This window comes from Zalophus californianus, chromosome 1 (assembly GCF_009762305.2).
Source record: "Zalophus californianus isolate mZalCal1 chromosome 1, mZalCal1.pri.v2, whole genome shotgun sequence".
Taxonomy (NCBI): Eukaryota; Metazoa; Chordata; class Mammalia; order Carnivora; family Otariidae; genus Zalophus; species Zalophus californianus.
Genome location: NC_045595.1, coordinates 39,582,825 through 39,602,811, shown reverse-complemented (window position 1 = coordinate 39,602,811; position 19,987 = coordinate 39,582,825). Strand labels below are relative to the sequence as shown.

General features: G+C 47.8%; 1 protein-coding gene across 1 annotated transcript in view; it reads left to right on the top strand.

Annotated features, from left to right (window-relative positions):
• Positions 1 to 2,385, top strand: part of SHQ1 (SHQ1, H/ACA ribonucleoprotein assembly factor) — a 95,753-nt gene extending 93,368 nt beyond the window's left edge. The window contains exon 11 of the mRNA XM_027587847.2: positions 959 to 2,385. Within this exon, the coding sequence (XP_027443648.1) occupies positions 959 to 1,505 (547 nt within the window). The 3' untranslated portion in view covers positions 1,506 to 2,385. The remainder of the gene's footprint in view (positions 1 to 958) is intronic.
• Positions 2,386 to 19,987: the final 17,602 nt, after the last annotated feature.

The window sequence follows — 19,987 nt, the reverse complement described above, 5'->3', positions numbered from 1 at the left end:
AGAGTGACTTTAGTTTGTACTTCTCTTATTTGACTGGAGTTGAACATCTTTTCATATGTTTAAGAGGCATTTGTATTTCCTTTTGTGGGAATTGTCTCCTTATGTCTTTTGTCCATTTTTCTGATGAATTGTTATATCCACTTTTAAGAACTCTGTTGGGGAGATTAGGCCTTGCTCTGTGACATGAGTTGAGTTGCCAATATTTTTCTCAACTTTGCTTTAGCCTTTTGACTTTATGTTTTGTTGGTTTTTGTTGTTGTCTTATAGAAGTTTTTTTTTTTAATTAAATTTGTCAATCTTTGTGGCTTCTGGATTTTTTTTAAAATTTTATTTATTTAGGGGCGCCTGGGTGGCTCAGTTGGTTAAGCGACTGCCTTCGGCTCAGGTCATGATCCTAGAGTCCCGGGATCGAGTCCCACATCAGGCTCCCTGCTCGGCAGGGAGTCTGCTTCTCCCTCTGACCCTCTGCCCTCTCGTGCTCTCTATCTCTCTCATTCTCTCTCTCTCAAATAAATAAATAAATAAATCTTAAAAAAAAATAAATTTTATTTATTTATTTGACAGAGAAAGACAGCACAAGCAGAGGGAGTGGCAGAAGGAGAGGGAGAAGCAGGCTTCCTACTGAGCAGGGAGCCCGATGCAGGGCTCGATCCCAGGACCCTGGGATCATGACCTGAGCCGAAGGCAGGCACTTAACTGACTGAGCCACCCAGGTGCCCTGTGGCTTCTGGATTTTAAGTCATAGTTAGAAAGGGTTTCCTCATTCTAGAGGCATAAAGGGGATCTCCTCCATTTCCTTGTAATACTTTATTTGCTTCTTTTTTTTTTTTTTTTTTACATTTATCTGTTTTGGGATTTATCTTGGTGTGTCACATGAAGTATGGCTCCAACTTTATTTTGTTGTTCCTGGGCCAATTAATGAATAGTCCTAATATTTCTTCTTCAAATGGCTTTCAAGGTCCAAAAAGTTGGCAGCTCTTGCAGAAGCCTTAAAGGAAGTGTCGCTGACGAAGGCCCAGCTGGGACTAGACCTGGAAGCGCTGGAAGCCGCAGCTCTTCTTGTGCAGGAGGAGGAAACGGCAGTAGAAGCAGCCCGTTCCATTTCCAGGCAGCAGACCCCTTTCTCCAGTCCTGAGGCAAGTGATTCCGAGGAAGCAGACAGCACCACGTCCTCTGAGACTGAGGGCTCGGACTCAGAACAAGGGGAGCTCACAGGAAGTGAATCTGAGACAGCAGATCCCTTGCGAGGCCCCTCCCTGGAGGGAGGCAGCACCCTGCTTATTGTCAATGGTGGGGTGTGCAGAAACTCAGCCACCGAGACCTCACATGGCGGTCCTGGAAAACCGCCTGCCTCCTCCCGGGCTCTTGGAGGGTCCGGGCCGCTGATAGAGGAGCTTGGAGAGCACCTGAACTCGACAGTTCAAGTTTCTGAACTCAAGGACTCGGCTGCTGGAAGCCACAGCAGCGTGCGGGCCAGAGGTGACTGGCAAACACCAAGTGATTGACTCCGAGTGGTTTTCCCCACCGTTGAGAATTATGTCAGATTTGGTTTCCTTTACTGAATGGTAATTCTTCATTTTCACTTTGTCCTTTTTCTTAGCATATACAACGCTGTTTTTCAGTGAGCTGATGTTGATACCTGTTGGTTTCCTTGGTACAACTTTAAAAATAAAGTTTTAAAGTATTTTTGCTAAAGTAGAATTAATATTGAAGATGAACTAACAGTTCGGCCAGAATCTCTAGAATGTAGAGCCCATTCATATGGTTTTTTTCAAGATTTTATTTTTAAGTAACCTCTACACCCAATGTGGGGCTCGAACTCACAACGCTGAGATCAAAAGTCACAAGCTCTACCAGCCAGCCAGGCTCCCCCATTAATATTTTTAGTAGCCTCATCAAGGGATACTTGACATAGAATAAACTGCACGTATTTAAAATGTACACTGTGGTTAGTGCTGACATGTATATGCACGAAATGAAATCATCACTGCAGCCAAGATTCTCTACCTTACCCATCATTCCCAAGTGCCCTTGTCCCCCTCTGTTACCCCTCTCCCTTCCCCCCTCGTGCCACCCACCCCTCCATTCCCCAGCAAGCACTGATTTGCTCTGACACTGAACGTTAGTTTGCATCTCCTAGGATTTAATGTAAATTGAATTATAGTAATATGTACTCTTGTAAAAATTAGGCTTATTTCACTCACTATAATTATTTTCAGATTTGTCGATGTAGCATGTATTCAAGAGGCATTTTTTAGAAAGGTTTTTGTTTTTTCTCGTATCTGAGTAGTAGTATTTCATTGGATAGATTTTTCCATTCACCTAGTGATGGACATTTGGGTTGTTTCCAGCTTTTGGCTGTTACAAATAAAACCGTTACGAACATTTGTGTACAAGTCTTTGTGTGGACATATGCGTGCTGCGTTTCTCTTAGGTAAATATCCAGTGGTGGAATGGCTGAGCCGTATGGTAGGTGTATGTTTAACAGACTGTGTCCCAACATGGCGGTACCAGTTCATGTGTCCACCGGTAAAGTAGACTTCCAGGTCCTGCACATTCTTGTCATCACTGAGTGTGATCTGTTTTTACCATTTTTATCATTTTAATAGGAGTGAGGTGGTATCTCACAGTGGTTTTAATTTTCATTTTTTTAAGACTTCTGTTGGTGAGCCTCTTTTCAGATGCTTACTTGTCATCCACAAATCTTTGGTGAAGTGTCTGTTCAAATCTCTTGCCTTTTTTTTTTTTTTTTTTTTAAAGCTGGGTTGCTTGCTTTCTTATTTTTGACTTTTGAGAGTTCTTTATAAATTCTGGATACAGATCCTCATTATGAGTCATCTTTGCACACCTTGTAACCTTCCATTGGGTGCCACACATTGTAAATTTCACCTTGCTGAATATGTAGCCTTATCTTCTTCAGCTTTGGGGATGCAGTTAAGTTACTTGAAAATAGTTTGATCTTTGCACGTCTTGCTTGTGTAATTTGTTAGGCAGGTCTGGAACAGTGTTCAGTCTAGGATGAACTATTGCCCGGTATGAAGGAAAGATTTTCCCATGCCCCTGGAACTACAGATTTTCCAGTCTGGGTGATGGAAATAGGCACCTGGGTGAATGCTGAGCACTGTTCCCTCTAATGCTTTCAGACGGTGCTTTTCCAGGATGACACAGTCTCGGCAATAAGTACTCTTGTGAGTATTAGAGGGGCCCTCTCCAGATATCTGGCCTTCTCTGCCGCTCTCTCTTCTCTGGTCCTCTGTCTTGCAAATGCTGGCTGCCTCGGTCCCTGCTCATCCTCAGCTCTGTCTCCTCACCTTGGGAGTCCGCTGGAGTCCCTGCTCATGCAGCCTGGATGGTGTCAGCTCAATAACGCAGCTCACTGGGTTGGTTTCTTATCCCTCAGGATCATGTCTCTCATTGCCTGACATCCAGTGTCTTGAAAATGATTGTTGCATGTACTATTCCTGTTTTTCTTCTTTGGTTATGTTGGGTGGGAGAGTAAATCTGGTGTTTATTACTCCATCTTGATTGGAAGTGTAAGTCTCCATTAATGTTTTCAATGTGAATTTTCCCACTTGAGTGTAAGCTGCCAGGGAGCGGGTTCTGTGTCGTGTCTGGTTACCACTGAATCATCAGTGCCCATATTCTCATTGCTCCATAAATATTTGCTGAATGAATGAACAAATGAAATAAATCAATTTGCTCTAGGGGGGAAATGAAATGAAATCTGATCTGTATTAATCTCGGTAGCATTTTTATTTCAGGAAAGGGTTTGCTCCTTTTTACTCTAGGTTTATATAGGTTTCGAGTATTTGTATTTCCAATATAAATTTCAGTTTGTATTAACAGGATAGTTGGGGTGACTGTGCCATTTGACACACATGTTAACTCCTGAACACTTTAGCAGCTTTGTCGGAATGTGTTCAAGACTTTCCTCGGGCTCCCTGGAGAGCTTCAAAATCCCTATGACCATTGAAAATGCGTTTCTTCTCGGTGGCACATTACCTGAAGGCAGTTTGAAAATGCACTGTTACTCCCCTCGTTCACTTCTACTGACGTCAAGTTGAGCAGAGCCACTTTTGTCTAAAAGTTTAAAGCCATGGAAATTCTTCTACCAACTCTGTCCTTTCTTAGTTATCTACACAGGATCTACTTCTGTGAAGTTTGCCATGGGTAGAAAAACCTGTTACTCTCTTTCTCAGAGAATGAGCAAACATCCTTCCCGGACATCCTCAGAGCAGAGGAGCTCATTAAACAACTCTCCTGAGTATCAAAGACGATACGAGTGGGCACCTTAATTTTCGACTCCGTGTCTGCCGTGTTTCTTTTACCTATGTTCACAGAGGGTTAAAGCTTTGTGATATCACATTACCCTGTCTTTGTTTAAGATGAGTTAAGAACACTACACCACGTCTGTAACCCAAAATAAGTCCAAAGGTACTGCCTTTTATTTGATTTTTTTTTTTAACTTGACAACCTGCCATGCAACTCTAGGGATCTCCTGTAACCATATGAGTTTCCCAAGAACCCTGGGTGATGGGAGAAACAAATTTATTGGGGAAAGAGCAGGAGAGGACCTCAGCCACTGGTCGGAGCTCAGTGGAAGCAACTAAGGCTTTGGGGTTGATGAGGTGAGGAGGTGAGTTCCAGAGCTAGAGCTCAAGGGTGACCAGCCCACAAGGGGGTACACCCACCTCCGAACCACCTCTTTCCTTTTGAATCTGGGAATAGAGCTATTTTCCTGCTTATCTTAAAGGGTGATGAGACTGTATGTTCAAAACACTCGATGAACTGTAAAGTATTAAACCAACATGAGGGTTTATTACTCTTCTCTGACTTCCCAGAGCTGAACAGGGCTCTGTTCAGCTACCTGCCAACAGGTCACTGGGGGGGCCGGCACTGTGAAAATGAGTCAGCCCTGTTAATCGCTCCAGAGGCATGCCAGTGGTAAAAGTCTACACAGTTCAGCAGATTAGAGAGAAATATTAATTATGTCAATGAATCACAGCACTGCCTCATCTTCTGGGTTTGCATTATCGTTGACCTGTTTTTCTGTGTTCTGTCTCTCCTCTCCCATTATCCTTGAAGAATAATCCAGGGCCTTGCCGTGGGCATGATGTTTTAGGTGCCAGTAACTCTGCCCATATCATCTGTCACTGGCACAGGATTAATTTACAAATGAGACAGGGCTGCTCCCTACCACTTTCTGAGTTGGTTGAGCAGCTGGGGGCCTGTTTTCACACCTGCTGGTGGAAAATCCACTTTGGTTGTAGGGATCAAATTCTATGACGAAGAACTTCAGGAAGGAGAGAGAGGGTCAAGTTTTCTCTGCTGTAAGACTTCATAAAAAATTGTTTTTATTAGAGGGGCCCCTGGATATCTATTTTGTTACAAAGAGATTTTTATTATCTTATAACTAGAAATTGCCCTATGTAGTCAGTGGTGACAAAGATACCTCTAAAAAGAAATAGAAATGAGTTAAAGACAATGTAGGAATTAAACCTTACTCAAAAGTACACCGAACCTTCATAACGTATTACAAAATACTTGAATATGCAAAAGTCCCCTCGAATCAACTGATCGGTCATGTAATGATGCTGCATGTCAGGTGGAATGAAGTGAAACTTCATAAACAAATCTGTTTGGTCAGGCATCTCCATTAAAGCGAGTCAGAAACTGCAAATGTTTCCTTAACATCATTCCGTCTGAATCCCCGACGGCATTCCTGTTTGTGATCTGCTCTCTTTCCCGGCCGTTCTCCGAGTGCATTATATATAGTTGCAATCCATACCAAATGAAGGAGGCATTGATTAGACTTGATTTAAGGCAGCAAGTGATAAATGCAGCTGGAAATTGATTCATGCCTCTCAAGTGACTGGGGCACAGCCATCCACAGTTGACACAACTCTTGTCTCAAGGCTGGAGAAAACAAACAGGGAAACATGTCAGACAGATAAATGACTTCGCTGTTTTGAGCTCTCCGTGGAGGCCATTTGTTTTCCTAGATAAGGAAGACTGCTCTCCAAAGTCATGAAAAGAAAAGCCAGAGGAAAAGGATGAATGTGGAATTGGATGCCTGAGCCCTTGGGAAAAAAACCCCGAACAGAAAGGATTTACCTCTGGGAAGGATCTTGCTAGGAGGCTCTGCTCTGTCCTCTCCTTTGGCCTCAGGGGTGCTGCGGGCCATGAGTTGGCCATGCCAGCCCCACTCCAGCCAGGCCCGCGTGCTCAAGGCTCTGTCTCCAGGACCCTAAGTGATGGCAGTGGTATGCTGTGGTCCACGTTCTTCCCAGGGAGACATTTCCCAACGACTCTCCTTCGAGTGAGCAGTCAGGGGAAAAAGCAGCAAGAATGGCGGAGTGACTTGACAGCCCCGCTTACAGAATTTGTTTGACAACCAGTCTAGAACCCTCCCGCCTCCCGAATGCAGTAGCCCTCTGGCAATCCAGTGCCTCTCAGGGTGCCTCTCCCACAGTACATGGTTAAATATTTACTGTATTTTTGCTTTGTGTTAAACTCTCACCTCGACATGTTCGCTCATGCACTTTCTCTTTTTGCATAGGTGGACACTTCATCCTTCACGGCCCCATTCAAATGTCACCTCCTCTAGAAGGTCGTCCTTCATTCTTCCTGGCTGGAAATTATTTCCCTCCTCCGAACTCCTATGCCACAGAGCATCGGGTTCCAGAATCCTTGTGTTCGGAATTTTGTAAAATTAAAATTAGAAAAAAAAAAACCACCGTGGAATGCAGAGGGCTACCGACATAAAGCCGCCAACACTTGATTTTGCATATACAGTTGACCCTTGAACGACACAGAGATTAGGGGTTGAAAATCCACATACAACTTTTTACTCCCCAAAACTTTACTATTAGCCTACTGTTGCCCAGAAGCCTTACAATAACATAGTGGACACATATTTTGTATGTTACACGTATTATAGAATGTGTTCTTATGATAAAGTAAGCTAGAGAAAATGTTATTAAAATCATAAGGAAGAGAGGGGTGCCAGGTGGCTCAGTCGGTTAAGCATCCGACTCGATCTCAGCTCAGGTCATGATCTCAGGGTCCAGCTTGGTGCTCAGCGCAGAGTCTGCTTGAGGTTCTCTCTCTCATTCTGCCCTTCCTCCCACTCCCATGTGCATGCACATGCACATGCTCTTTCTCTAAGTAAAATCTTTTTAAAAATCATAAGGAAGAGAAAGTATATTTACAGTACTGTATTAATTGAAAAAAATCGGTATGGGGATCCTGGGTGGCTCAGTTGGTTGGGCGACTGCCTTCGGCTCAGGTCATGATCCTGGAGTCCCGGGATCGAGTCCCACATCGGGCTTCCTGCTCGGCGGGGAGTCTGCTTCTCCCTCTGACCCTCTTCCGTCTCGTGCTTTCTATCTCTCATTCTCTCTCTCTCTCAAATAAATAAAATCTTTATAAAAAAAAAAAAGAAAAAAATCGGTATGTATTAGTGGAAACGCCCACTTTTCAAAACCCATGTTGTTCAAGAGTCACCTGGATAGGTATACTCACCCAGCCACCAAAACCATTCTTTCATAAAAGCACGTTAACATCAAAAAAGTAAAAGGACATTTCAGAATCGAAGTCTGTCCTCTAAACTGAACATATTTAGCTTCAAGAGAAACTCTTTTCCTTGAGAACCAGAGTTGGATTCATCAGAATTTCCCTGCCGTGCCGTGTGTTTGCCCAGCACGGACATCTGGCCTGTCCAGGTGCCTCCTCACAGCTCTTCCTCAGCTCTGGAGCGGCTGCTGTGTTTTAAAGACGGTGTTTTAAAGACAGTACACCTTTGAATTAGGGATGAGACTAGACTCTCCTAAGAGCCGTCACATGGTGAGCCTCCGCCTTGTGCCAAAGTCTATGTGAGGCCTCTCTTGTTTTAAGCATGTCAAGCAGGGACTGTGTCTGCACTTCGGTTCTTCTCTAGGCACAGACCCGCCACTGGAGGAGGCTCTGCTCCTGCATCAGGGGTGAACTTGACCCAAGGGCAGGCTGGGGCTTCTCCTGGCCTGGAAAGCTTGACTAAACCAGGGGTGCTTCTGTGCTTCTGGCAGCATACTTGGGCCATCTGAGAAGTTTTAAAGAAACAGCCTCCTCTGCAGGCAATGGAATAGGGATCTCTTTGGTGTCTAAACAAGCAAGAGCTGGGATAATCAGAATTGTGTTCTCAGAAATTGACACGGGCAAGTGCAGAGCATAATAGGCCCTTGGCAGTGGTTGCTGAGGGTGAGAAATGCATTGAGAAAAGTCACAAAGCAGATCTGGAGTCAGTCCTGCAAACTCAGGAAAGAGAAGAAATATGAATTAGTAGAATCTATGTAGCAGAGAAAATACCAAGGAGAGGATGAAGACACCAGCTCGTCAAGGAAATGCGAGTGGCTGGGCGCCCAAGGATGCAGACGCGTGGAGTTAAGTCACATTCCTCTCTGAAATGAAGATTCAAACATCTCTGCCCTGAGGTCCCAGAGCAGCCTGGGGTCCCCGTATCACCATTTCATGAATCTCAATTCCTTGTGACTTGACGCTATGATTGTTCTTACTCGTTCAGAGGGCATCCGTGTCCCATATTGCTGATCAAATTGGAGGCCTTTCTTATAGATAACGGGAAAACTGACCAAACTACTTCAAACAATAATGAGGGTTTATTAGTTCATGAACTGAGAAGTCCAGCCACAGAATGGATTTCAGGAGAGGCTTATCCCAGCTGCCCAATGATGGGACCAAAGCCCTGTTTCTTGTAGTTTCTCTGCTCTCCCATCCTTAAGTGTTGATTTCATCCCAATTTTGACACTTGCCATGTCCCAAGGTGGCTTCCAGCAGCCCCTGCAGCTACCTCCTTTCTTGTTAACATCCGTCAGAAAAGAGATTATCTGTGTCCCAGCGTCTTCAGCAAGTGTCCTCAGATTCAGTCTGATTGGATCTGTGTAGGTAAATTCAGAAGCATTCACAGCTGGCCAATAAAATGGAGTGTACTGGTTGGTTTTGTCTCAGTCATGTGGCCACGCATGATGCTGGGGGTAGCCGTGGCAGTGCCCTACTTAGCTCTCTCTTCAAGGTGAGCTGACAGCTTCATGAAGGGGATGCAGTGTTCACTTGAAGGGCACACTCTCTCCAGGCTGCTCTCCTAGCCACTGATGGGCACAACCAGGTGCTAGACCTGGGCCATTCCTGCCCAATGTGGGATCCTTCCATAGGCTCTTTGCTCTAGGCTCCCTGTTGTCCTTCCAGACTTTCTGAGGTTGCATGGCTGGCCATGTGGGATCTCCTTGCCCAGTCTTTCTTTTTCTTTCTTTCTTTCTTTTCTTTCTTTCTTTCTTTCTTTTCCTTCTTTTTCTTTTTCTTTCTTTCTTTCTTTCTTTTTTTCTTTCTTTCTTTCTTTCTTTCTTTCTTTCTTTCTCTTCTTTCTTTTCTTTCTTTCTTTCTTTCTTTCTTTCTTTCTTTCTTTCTTTCTTTCTTTCTTTCTTTCTTTCTTTCTTTCTTTCTTTCTTTTCTTTCTTTCTTTCTCTTTCTTTCTTTCTTTTCTTTCTTTCTTTCTCTCTCTCTCTCTCCTCTCTCTCTCTCTCTCTCTCCCTCCACAAGTGCTAGTCCTCCTTGCTGCCTTGGGCCCTCCTCTCCTCCCTTCTTCTCTTTCTCTGAGGTTGCACTTATAATACTTTCTTGGCTTTTGCTTCCCCCAGGACCCACCTGAGACACCCTAGTTATCCCAACTAGGGACAACTCTGGACGAGCCTGATTTTCAAAAAGAAGCTCAGCTCAAACATACTTTGCCCCACAAGTGCCTGTGGGGTGATTTTTCCCACAAAACAGAAGAGGAGACCAGGTTCCAGGCCAAGTAACTTTGCCAGTCACCCATACAGGAAGGAGCAGCCTTGCGTGCAAACCCCAACTTCCCCTTTGCAGCCCCAGCTCTTTCCCAACACTAGGTGCTGCCCCTTGTAGAGCCTACTGAGGTGGCCTGAGTTGCTCAAGTTCATATGGCTCCTCTGGGGGTGGGGGAGGGTGAATTCCAGCGTATGTCCCCTCTAGTAGGCTTTTCTTGAAGCATTCACACCTGGGGGGCAGGGGTGGGGACTGTGGGTGGATGGGCTGAAACCATCCATCACTGTCTCTTCTACCGCGCAGACTGCGGGATCCACCGCCACCTTGTCGTGCTTGGACACTTGACAGGTGACACGTCCACAGAAGTGGCATCCTTTGCACATGAATCAGCCGGGCGCGGTGTTTAACAAGGAAGAGCAACGGCCCACGCTGCTCGAGCGGAGCGGGCCGGGAGAGCCGGAGCGCGGCGGCAGCAGGCGGGCCCCCCACCCCGCGGCGATCGCGGTGCCCCTGCTCCCTTGGGGCCGGGCGTGGGTGGGAGCGCCGGGCGTTTCGGCGCGCCACAGATCAATGAGGAGGCCTGCTCTCCGTTATGCGAGCCCACCCCCTCTAATACGCCGCATTGTCCACTGACGTGTCTAATTATGTGTCTTACAACCACAGAACTCCCCCCAGAGGAGCGGGGCCCTTCTGGCGGAAGGAGGAGCACGATTGCTCCATCTGTTCCTCGGGCGCCCACGGGAGGCGGCGGGCGGGCACGGGCGAACTGCGCGTGCGCGCGGGCGGGGCGGGGCCGGGGCGGGGCCGGATGGCCGCCGAGCGCAGGTGCCTGGAGAAAGGGGATCCCAGTGGCAGGTGCGGATGCCAAGCTCGCCGCGGCGGAGTCTCTGTTTAATTAGTGTCGACTGAGGGGGCTGTCTTATTTAAGGATTATAGGAGACAGGTTCAGATGGAGTTCTGAGCCGAGCTCGAGGAGGTGGCAGGCTGGAAGCTGCTGGGGAGGGGAGACACCTGCGTCTTTAATTGAGACTGGCACGCTCAGAATTTCCTGATATGTAAAAACAATCACCTGGAATACGGGGAGGCTCTAGGAGAGAAGTCAGCATGCTCCCGTCCTCCACCTTCCTCCCAAGCGGACTACATTGTTCTTTGGCGAAGCAGATCCCCAAATCACAAGCATATCATTCCCCTCCCAGTAACACTGTGTGTGCGGGATCTGGCTCTAAGGGTCCATGAAAGTATCACCTGCAGAGGATGGCAGAGAGAAGATGACCAAAAATAGGCTCTCCTTGGAACCAAATGCTACCATCAGCTTCCATGTGCCTAGTCCTTTACAGTTTGCAAAGTGCTTCCTTCTGCCTTGCCTCCCTTTCAACAGGGACAGGCAGGGGTGGTCCCATTTTAAAGCAAGGAACCTGAGAGGCACGCAGGCTTTTGCGGGGTGGGCACTCAGGGCACTGGGGCCCCAGGAGTCATGAAAGATCTCCCAAGAAAGGATGAACAGGAGGTTGGTCGAGTGGAGGGAAATTGGGGTGCAGTGTATCCCAGGTGGAAGGTTGTGATGGCAACCAGATTGCTTGGAATGATTGGGACAGAGGGGGTAGGGTTAGCCCAGCTAACCTTCCCAGGATTGGGAAGTAGCTTATAGAATGCTACATTAAAGTTGTGGACCCAAACTCAAATGTGGATCACATAAAGAAAGAGAAAGAGGGGAAGAAAACCCAGTACCACAATAACTGAAAAGCAATTGAATATTTACTGCAGTCCTTTGTGAATTTTATCGTAAGCAGAGCAAATATTGTAAAGTCTTCTCCCGTTCTCTCTTGCATAACCTCACTCTCTTGCTCTCTGTCACTCTTTTATCGTGGTCGCTGCCCCGAAAGAGTCACCTTTCTCCCTCCAGACTTCCTCAGTCTCTTTCAGACTCTACCCTCACAGCATCTCTCTCACCATCCCTCCCTCCTTCTTGCTTTCAGTGGCTGTGATTTAGATCCTACAGTACCTGTCTTCCCTTCCAATAGGAATTCCACTGCCTTGTGGCTCCTTCGGAGTTGACAAACTAGCACTCAAGGGCCAAGTCCATCCTGTTACTTGTTTTTGTTCAGCCTGCAAATGGACTATGTTTTTTTAAAATACATATATCTGAAGCAATTGAAAAGAACTTGTAGAAATTTGTTCTCTCTCTTGTTATGTAAGTACCTACATAATAGCTGTGAGTTGGCCTCGGCCTACAAAGCCTAAAATACTTTACAATTTGCCTTTTATCAGAACAAGTTTGCCAACCTCCCAGGTTAGGAGAAATGGGATATGCATACTTCTCCAGGAGCATCTTGGATTCCAGGCCTATAGCTTCTGGGCTTTTCCAAGCCCTCCTGGGGGAGGTTTTGCAGGAAGGTGGGATGAGAGGTATGAGGCCCCTGCATGGCAAGTCTGTGGAGAGGGAAAACTTACGGGAAGGGGACAAAGCCGGCTTTTGAAGGAAACCCATCCACAACTGTCACAGGGGCCAGCCAGGACCATACTTGTTTTTTCAGGCTGGGGGTTGCCTTCCATTTACCCGATCATTCCTAGGACTAGGAATGGTAGAGTTCCACTTCAAGATTCTCTTTCCAAAAGCTGTGGACAATTTCCCTTTTTGTTGTCCTGCAGTAAAGATGGAGGCCAACCCAGCGTCCAATCACCTGAGAGATTTCATATTCCAGAGACGGATAACCTGGCAGGTCAAGCATGTCTCGGTGGATTATTTTCCACCAAGAGGTAAATAGCTTACCCGAGATGCCTTCCCAGAACATGTAACATATAGAACCATGGAACACAGTCTTCTCCCACTGTTGGGTCTCTTTCTATATACCATGATACACTCTTACTGCCTCTTATCTTGGGAGACCTTCTCCTGATTTTTAATTTTTTTTATTTTTTTTCCTTTGAGCGTTTTAAAAACCTTGTCATCCTAAGCATCTTCCCGTAATCACCTGGGCCACCTTTTTGTCTGCCTGGCATCCTCTTGGGGAAACCATTCCTGACCTCTGTAATAATGCTGCTTATTCCCTGCCTATCTGAAGGGCTGAAATTACCGTATAATCCCACAGTAGAGTTGGACCCGTGGCCCAGGTCTGGCCAATCAGAATATTCGGTTCTTCTCTCTGGCCACAGTGATTGGTTCAGGGATGGGCAAATGTCCCAAGGCCAGCCAATGAAATTCCTCTTCAGAACTTGGGCCAGAGCTATTAGAAATGATACTTTTTCTTCTCAATCGGTATACAGGAAGAAAGCTATTTTTGAGCTATTGATGAGTATCTTTGTAATCACGTGGATAAAACCTTCCTGGAAAAGGAATATCATATACGAGAAAGCAGAGATGGAGAGAAGGAAGGAGATGGGAAAGACAGAGAAAGGGATGGAGAGACAGATCTGACATCATTTCAAATTCAGCGTTCAGCTGTTCCTGAAGCTAGTTCATTCCTGGATCATTCAATTACCCAAGCCAGTAAATTGCCTTTTTTTTTTTTTTTTTTATTAAGCTGACATGGGTAGGATTCTTTTACTTGTATCCAAATACTTCCTGAGCAATGTAGGGGCTTTACCAGGTCTCTTGGGACGTTGGATGCCGCCCCTTAGCAACCCCCGGCCCTTTGTCATATAATTTTCAGTGCCCCTATGCTCTGACTCTGGACTTTGAGCAAGCTGCTTTGGCCCCTGGGGATGTTTGCACATATGATGCAGGCACAGTGGGGCTTATCCTCTCTTTTGCAGCTCTTGGAGCCCTTCTGCCAACATAGGAAAAACCCAGTGTAGCCCGTGGGATGATACATAAAGCCCAGGCAAGCTGTCCCAGCTGAGGCCCCATCGGCCAGCCAGCCCGAGCTGCTCTGGAAACTGACAGTAGCCATAAGAATGAGGCTGGCTCAAGAATCACCCAGCTGAGCCCAGCCCAGACTTCCAGCCTGAGGAATTGTGAGCTCAAGAAATGATAGAAGTTTTAAAGCACTTCAGTTTTAATGTGGGTTCTTAAGTAACAAAAGCTGATACACAACAGAAGGTGGAAAAGGTATTTGCAAAGTGCTAAAGGAGTGGCCTTTTCCTGGCTAAGGAGAACTAGGGGCTGTGATATGGAGCTTAAACCAACCCTGGCTCTCGACCACGCGTACTTTAGCAAGGAACCAGTGGCACTTACTGAATCTGAGCCGAGCCACCCTTGTAGGCTGGGAAGTCCGTGCCTGGCACTGTCACCCAAAGCCATTCTGGGCAGGACTCACTGCAGTCACCATGGCCAGCACAGGACTGGGGATCACATGCACACCTTACAATTCATAGTTCCTCCTAGTCATGTACTATAGCTCTGATAGGAAGAGTCAGAAGGTAGTGGCTTGTTGGACATCTGCGGGATTCATAACACAGTAGCTATGTTTTTCTTCTGTAGGCCTGACTCCGTATGCTGGTAGTAAGCCTCTCTGACTTAGGGGACTTTTGTTCTTTTATTAAGGGTGATTTACTAGATAGAATTTTTCATTTTCTCCTTCTATGAGATAGCTCACATCAAATATTGAAATACTGCTGTGACTACTAGGGATGGCTCGCATTTACTGAACACTTACCAGCATCACGTGCAGGGCAAAGGGCTCTATAGGCCTAACCACCTCTCATCTTCCCTGCAACCCAGGGAGATAGGTGCTGTCCATCCCATTTTACAGATGGGAAAACTACATCCCTTGCTCAAGCACACACAGTTCTTAAATGTTGGTGTCACAACTGAAGGGAGACAGTATGGGCTACAGAAATGGGGAGGCTTCCTGGGGGACACACTTCACCTGCTTTGAAGACAGATCAGGATTTATCCCCTACTAGCTCTCTGACTGTGGGCATCTTACTAAACTTACCTGGGCCTCAGTTTCTTCTTCTGTAGAATGGAAATCATAATCTCACCTTTCCAGGTGGTTGGGGGAAAGAATTAAATGAGAAATACAAAGCTCCCAGCACAGCATTAAGCCCACAGTTGGACCTCGATCCCTTTTCCTTTTTCTTCCAGCAGAGGAGACTAGATCATACTGATTCACAGTGATTCTGTCCAAAAGAATGTAAATTCCATGAGAATGTGTGTGTTTTTCTTTTTTGTTGTTGTTATTTTGTTTACACTGTATCCCCTGCACCAAACAGTGCCTGGCATGTCATAGGCACCCAGTGCTTCTTGAATTGAGCTCTGTATTTCTGCGAGTCTGTGATTCTCTGAGATGTGACCGGCAGTGACTTCCTAAGGGCTGGTTGGGACCAGGAGGTGGAGGGAATCCAGGAGCAGAGCTTTGCAAGGAGGTGGGAGGCGGGGTGTGTGTGTGGGCGGATCCAGTCTTGTCTCATTCAACAGCCCTCCAGGAGCCAGGCTGAGTGGCTTGCAGAGTTGATAAGGAGTCCTTGCCATCCAGCCTGGGAAAGCAGCTTGTTTGTTGCTGATGATGCTGGAAGGGGGTCCTAAGGGCAATCAGTGGATGCAGCTTCCTCACCCCCTCCCCCCTACCATCCCCTTGCAAGCTTGTCCTGGCCTCTGTCCGGGAGCCCCCACCCATCTGCACAGTGGCCAGGCTTGGAAAGAATCCTTCTTTGATGCCAAGTATCAGCAGGGCTCTCAGAGGGTGTGAATTATTCATCGGCAAACCCAGCACCCATCTGTCTCCAGTCATGCTGCTGGCATCTCCCGGGGCTCAGAAGTTGCCCAGGGCACCTCCAACCCAGGCCTGCCGGTGGGTTCCTCATAATGAAGATTCAGCTGCCCTGAGGCTTTTGCCTTAATTGAAGAGATGATGGGGTGAGCAAGAGGCTCTAAAGTGTGCATTTGAAACCAATTTGCTCCTTGAAGTGGCATGAAAACCAAAGTCGAAGAGATGCCCGCTGTGAGGGGATTTCCCTGGTGCCACTCTGCCCAGTCTCTGTTAATGGCCTGCGTTTAATGGCCCCTCGAATCTTTTGCTGCTCTGAAGAAGTTGGCAGGACCCATGATGGGGTGGAAGTGGCTTTGTGGAGAATATGGGCCTTGCGGTGGTGGCTTCACCCTCAAGGAATCGAGGCTGGAGGATGGGGTGGCCACGATGGCTGAGCTGGCTGCTCAGAGGAGACTCCAGGGGTTCCCCCGGGGGGGATGCAGTAAGCTTGCAAAGATTTTTAAAAAGAGGTGAAGTTGCTGACGAACCCAGCCAGCTTCCTGAAATCTCTGGAGGAAATAGGTGACAGCTCATCTGTAGGACAAGAGGCTGGAGGAAGGCATTTGGGTTGGTGGTCATCAAATCCCTTAATTCTAAGGGGCAAAATGGCTTTTTCCTCCATTGAAATAACAAAGCGCGAATTATTTGTGTGCATCTTTAGTGACCAGCGACGGACTTTCAAATCTGCATATCCAGGGTTAAAAAAAATGGGGTCCTCCTTGGAGGCTGTATACCATAGAAAAAAGTTCCCCATGAACTAATAACAGTTGTGACTATTGCCATGTAGCAAATCATTTTAAGATCTTCATTGGCCCTAGTTACTCTTGGTTTTAGAACCTGAATCTACATTATATATCATATCAAACATTATAGTGTGTCATTATCATATGTGTATGTATATTTATATATAATATATAATATACATATATATTGTATATTATATTTATTATATATCACAATGCACCCATAGCATATGTAGGGAGATATATATATTTATATTTATATATTTTAAAAAATAATTTTTAGAATTTGCTTTTGAACTTACTTGGCTATGAATAGTAACTCATTTAATTTATTATTGGTTCCATTTTGTAAGCAGTCATCATGCATACTTAGAAGTTCACACAAAACAAGGTAGCCAAATCACAAATTCTTATCAGATGTAATAAAATCTTTATGAATACTAAACTCAACAGTGAACAAAGCGGACCTAATGTTTGTAGACATTTAATTAAAAATGTATTCATTTTGATTTTGCGTATTTTTCTAAATATTTCAAGCTGATACCTTTTATTCTTTCCTGGTCTCTAACGTGTTTATGAGACCTGGACTGTGTGACCATGTGGGGTGGGTGGGTGTGCCCTAATGGATAAAACACCCTTGCCTGGGTGGGGGTGAGGGGATGGGGAGCCTGGAGGAGGTGCTGGCAGGGACTCCAGGCTTCCAGAGTCTCATTTCTCACAGGTCTTATTGGCTGTTTCTCTTTATTGCAGAAATAAGCTTGGCAGGGTCTATGCTTAGGTGAGGAGGTCTGCCACAAATCAGCACGTGTAGGTGAGGAAGACCTGGGGCAGAGCCAAAGCCACTAGGGCCTGCTGAGAAGTCCAGCGACACCTGTGGATGTCAGCCTCAGGGCACAGTAGTGAAGAGATAAAGAGGGAAGGCTCAGTACGCTCACCTGGCCTTAGATCATGCATCACTTTACTCAGCGAAGGAAGAGGAAGGAGCTGTTTTCTATGCCCAACCAGAAGTGGAGGGAGGTCAAGGACAGATGGGACATTAGGTTTGTCATCATCACCTTGTCGGTAGCCTCCTCTCCGTTAACACGACTACCTCTTGGCTCTCAACAGCAGCGAGCATTCAACACTAGCGCGGGGCTGAGCAGGTCGTAAATGTCAGGGGCCCCAGAGAATCATGCCCATGGGTCTCAGTCAGGCCCTGACCGCTTTGGGAGTCCAGCATGTTCCTGCGGGCACAGGCAGGACGAGGAGGACTGAGTCTGAAAGGACATTTTCTAGGGCTCGGCTGGGGGGCTGGGGACTCGTCCGAAAGCCGTGTCTGTCACACAGCTTGCGAGACGCTGCACGTGTGTTTGCTGTTGGCTTCCTGACCTTGTGCCTCAAGCAATCATGGGCTCTCTTCAGCCGCAGAAATGGAAACTCCAGAGAGTTGAAATGATCTACCCGGAGTGGCAGAGGCAGGATTTGAGCTCGGAGCACTCACACCCAAGCCCTGTTCTGTTTCCACACCGTGCTTGTTCCCCGAATTCCTAGCGATGTTCAGACTCTCAAGAGTACGTTGGTGGAATTTCCAGGATGCCTCAAAAGTAGATTAGTTGTCCGTTCCGGGTAAATTGTTCCTTCCTGAAGCCTGGAAGAGAGAAAGGGTGGATGTGCCAATGGCTTCTTTGTCGGGCAAAGCTGCATAGCAGAGGGGTCAGGTGGGGGCTGAAAGCCAGCCCACGGGTCACCGGCCTGTCGGTCCCCTGGTGTTGGACTTCGTCAGACCAGAGAAGGGCTCCTTGCCAAACCCTGCACCCCTGAGACCCCATCCACCCGATGGGGGCCCCTTTCTAAGTTTCAGAGAGGCACTGCTTTGGTTTGGGTTTTCCTGGAGGCAGATCTGGAGATGCTGGCATGCAAGCAAGCCTCCTGGGAGGTGATCCTAGTGAGCACTGGGAGGGAGTAAAGAAGACAGGCAAGGGGTGCCAACTGTTCGGGTGTGCATCACGATGGTTATCACTACAGGACAGTTGGGGAACAGTAGAGAACATTGCCTTGGTTGTCCCGGTGCCCCATCGGTTATCATGAGGCCTGTTTCCCGGGGCTCCTGCACCGGCCCTGCAGGCAGGCTGTGTGTCCCAGGTGGCAGAGGGCCCTCCTTTAGGGTCACGGTTGTTTCTGATGAGCTGCCGTGGTGGCAGGTGTGTGCAGAGGGCATCTGGGCAGGGTGGGGATAGTGTCCTCCCTAGGCACCCTCTAGGTGAGCCTGACTTCTGTCCCGCTGGATCTAATCCGCTGAGCCAGTGTCTGTGACCTAGTCCCCATCCATCAACTGAGGCATCCGCCTGTGACCGTGTCCTCCCGCAGTCTAAACTGGGATCGCTTCCGGAAAAAAAACCCGAAACACCCAGCACTGCTAAAACATAATCATGACACAAAGCCTCCCGACTTTATCATCAAGTCCGGGATCTGTTCCTGGCTCTGCTGTGTGTGCCTCTTCCCGTGGCCTGGCTTCGTTTTCTGCCTCTTTCTCTGCCTCCCCTCCGCCTCTGGAAGCCCATAAGGAAATCCAGGTTTCCTGGCTTCCCGCCTTCCTGTTTTTATCCTATGGACCTCTGGAGGGCTGGCAGGAGCGGAAGGTGGCCGCCCGGAGCGGCTCCGGGCTCGGGAGGGAGGCTTGCCAGGGGGGCCGGGGCTCGGCTGAAAGCCGTGTCTGTCACACAGCTGTGCTCTCTCTTCCCTGGCTGATTTACTGAGGTGGCCAATGGAAAGGCTGGGAGGTTCAAGCCACGCTTGGCACGGCCCCCAGCAAAGCTGAATTCTTGCCTCCGCTGCCTCCGCAGGCCTCGCGTCCTTGTCGGCACTGGCCCCAGGCCACCTGGTTCTGTGATCCGCTCATTCTCGGGGCTTCGGCATGACCTCGGGAGGCACAGAAGCCAGAGGCTGGCAGAAGCGTAAAGAGTTGATTCAAATCAGAAACCCCCAACACAGAACTGTGACTATTTCCGTTTCTGTCTCCTCCAGCTCCGCTGCCGCTCGTTGTTCACTGGGGGGTTTTGATGTTACCCTCCGGTCACCTTTTACCGTGTCGGCCTGGAACAGACACGGCTCCTACGTACGCAGGGCCGGGCGCGCCCTGTTGCTTCCCTTGGCGCCGCCGGCCTAATGAGGTGTAAATCCCACAGATGCCGCTCGGGGCGGCCGGCGTAGTAATTTATATCAATCGGTGTGATGAGAGGAAGCCCTCAATCATCCTGTGGTGTCTCGTCGCAATCTGTCATAGCCTAATCACATGAGCTTCCCCCTGACTCAGTGCCGGGAAGAATGCACTGCTTTCCTGGGTTCCACTCAGGAGCCCACAGGTCGGATAGAGAGATGGGTCCACGGAGGTGAGTCACAGTCCTCCTGATTGCCCGGGAGGCAGCCGGCCGAGAGGTCCCATGTCTGCCTGTGACCTGTTAGCCTGCCCTCACATGAACTTTCTGGAACACCGGAGGCTCAGCCAGGCTTTGGGCCAGAACTGGGCACAACGAGACCCCCAAGCGTGGAGCCTCTGGGTCCTGAGCAGAGCCATAGGCCTAGGAGCCAAGGGTGCCACCACCCCCTTTACCCTCTGCCTTAGTCTCTCCGGGCCAGGCTCTGCCCCAGGTGTCCAGTGACGGGTAAAGCAGACCCACCCTCACCTTCAGGGGATTTCTAGTCCAGTCAGGGAGCCCGACTTTCAACCACCAGCTACATGATGAA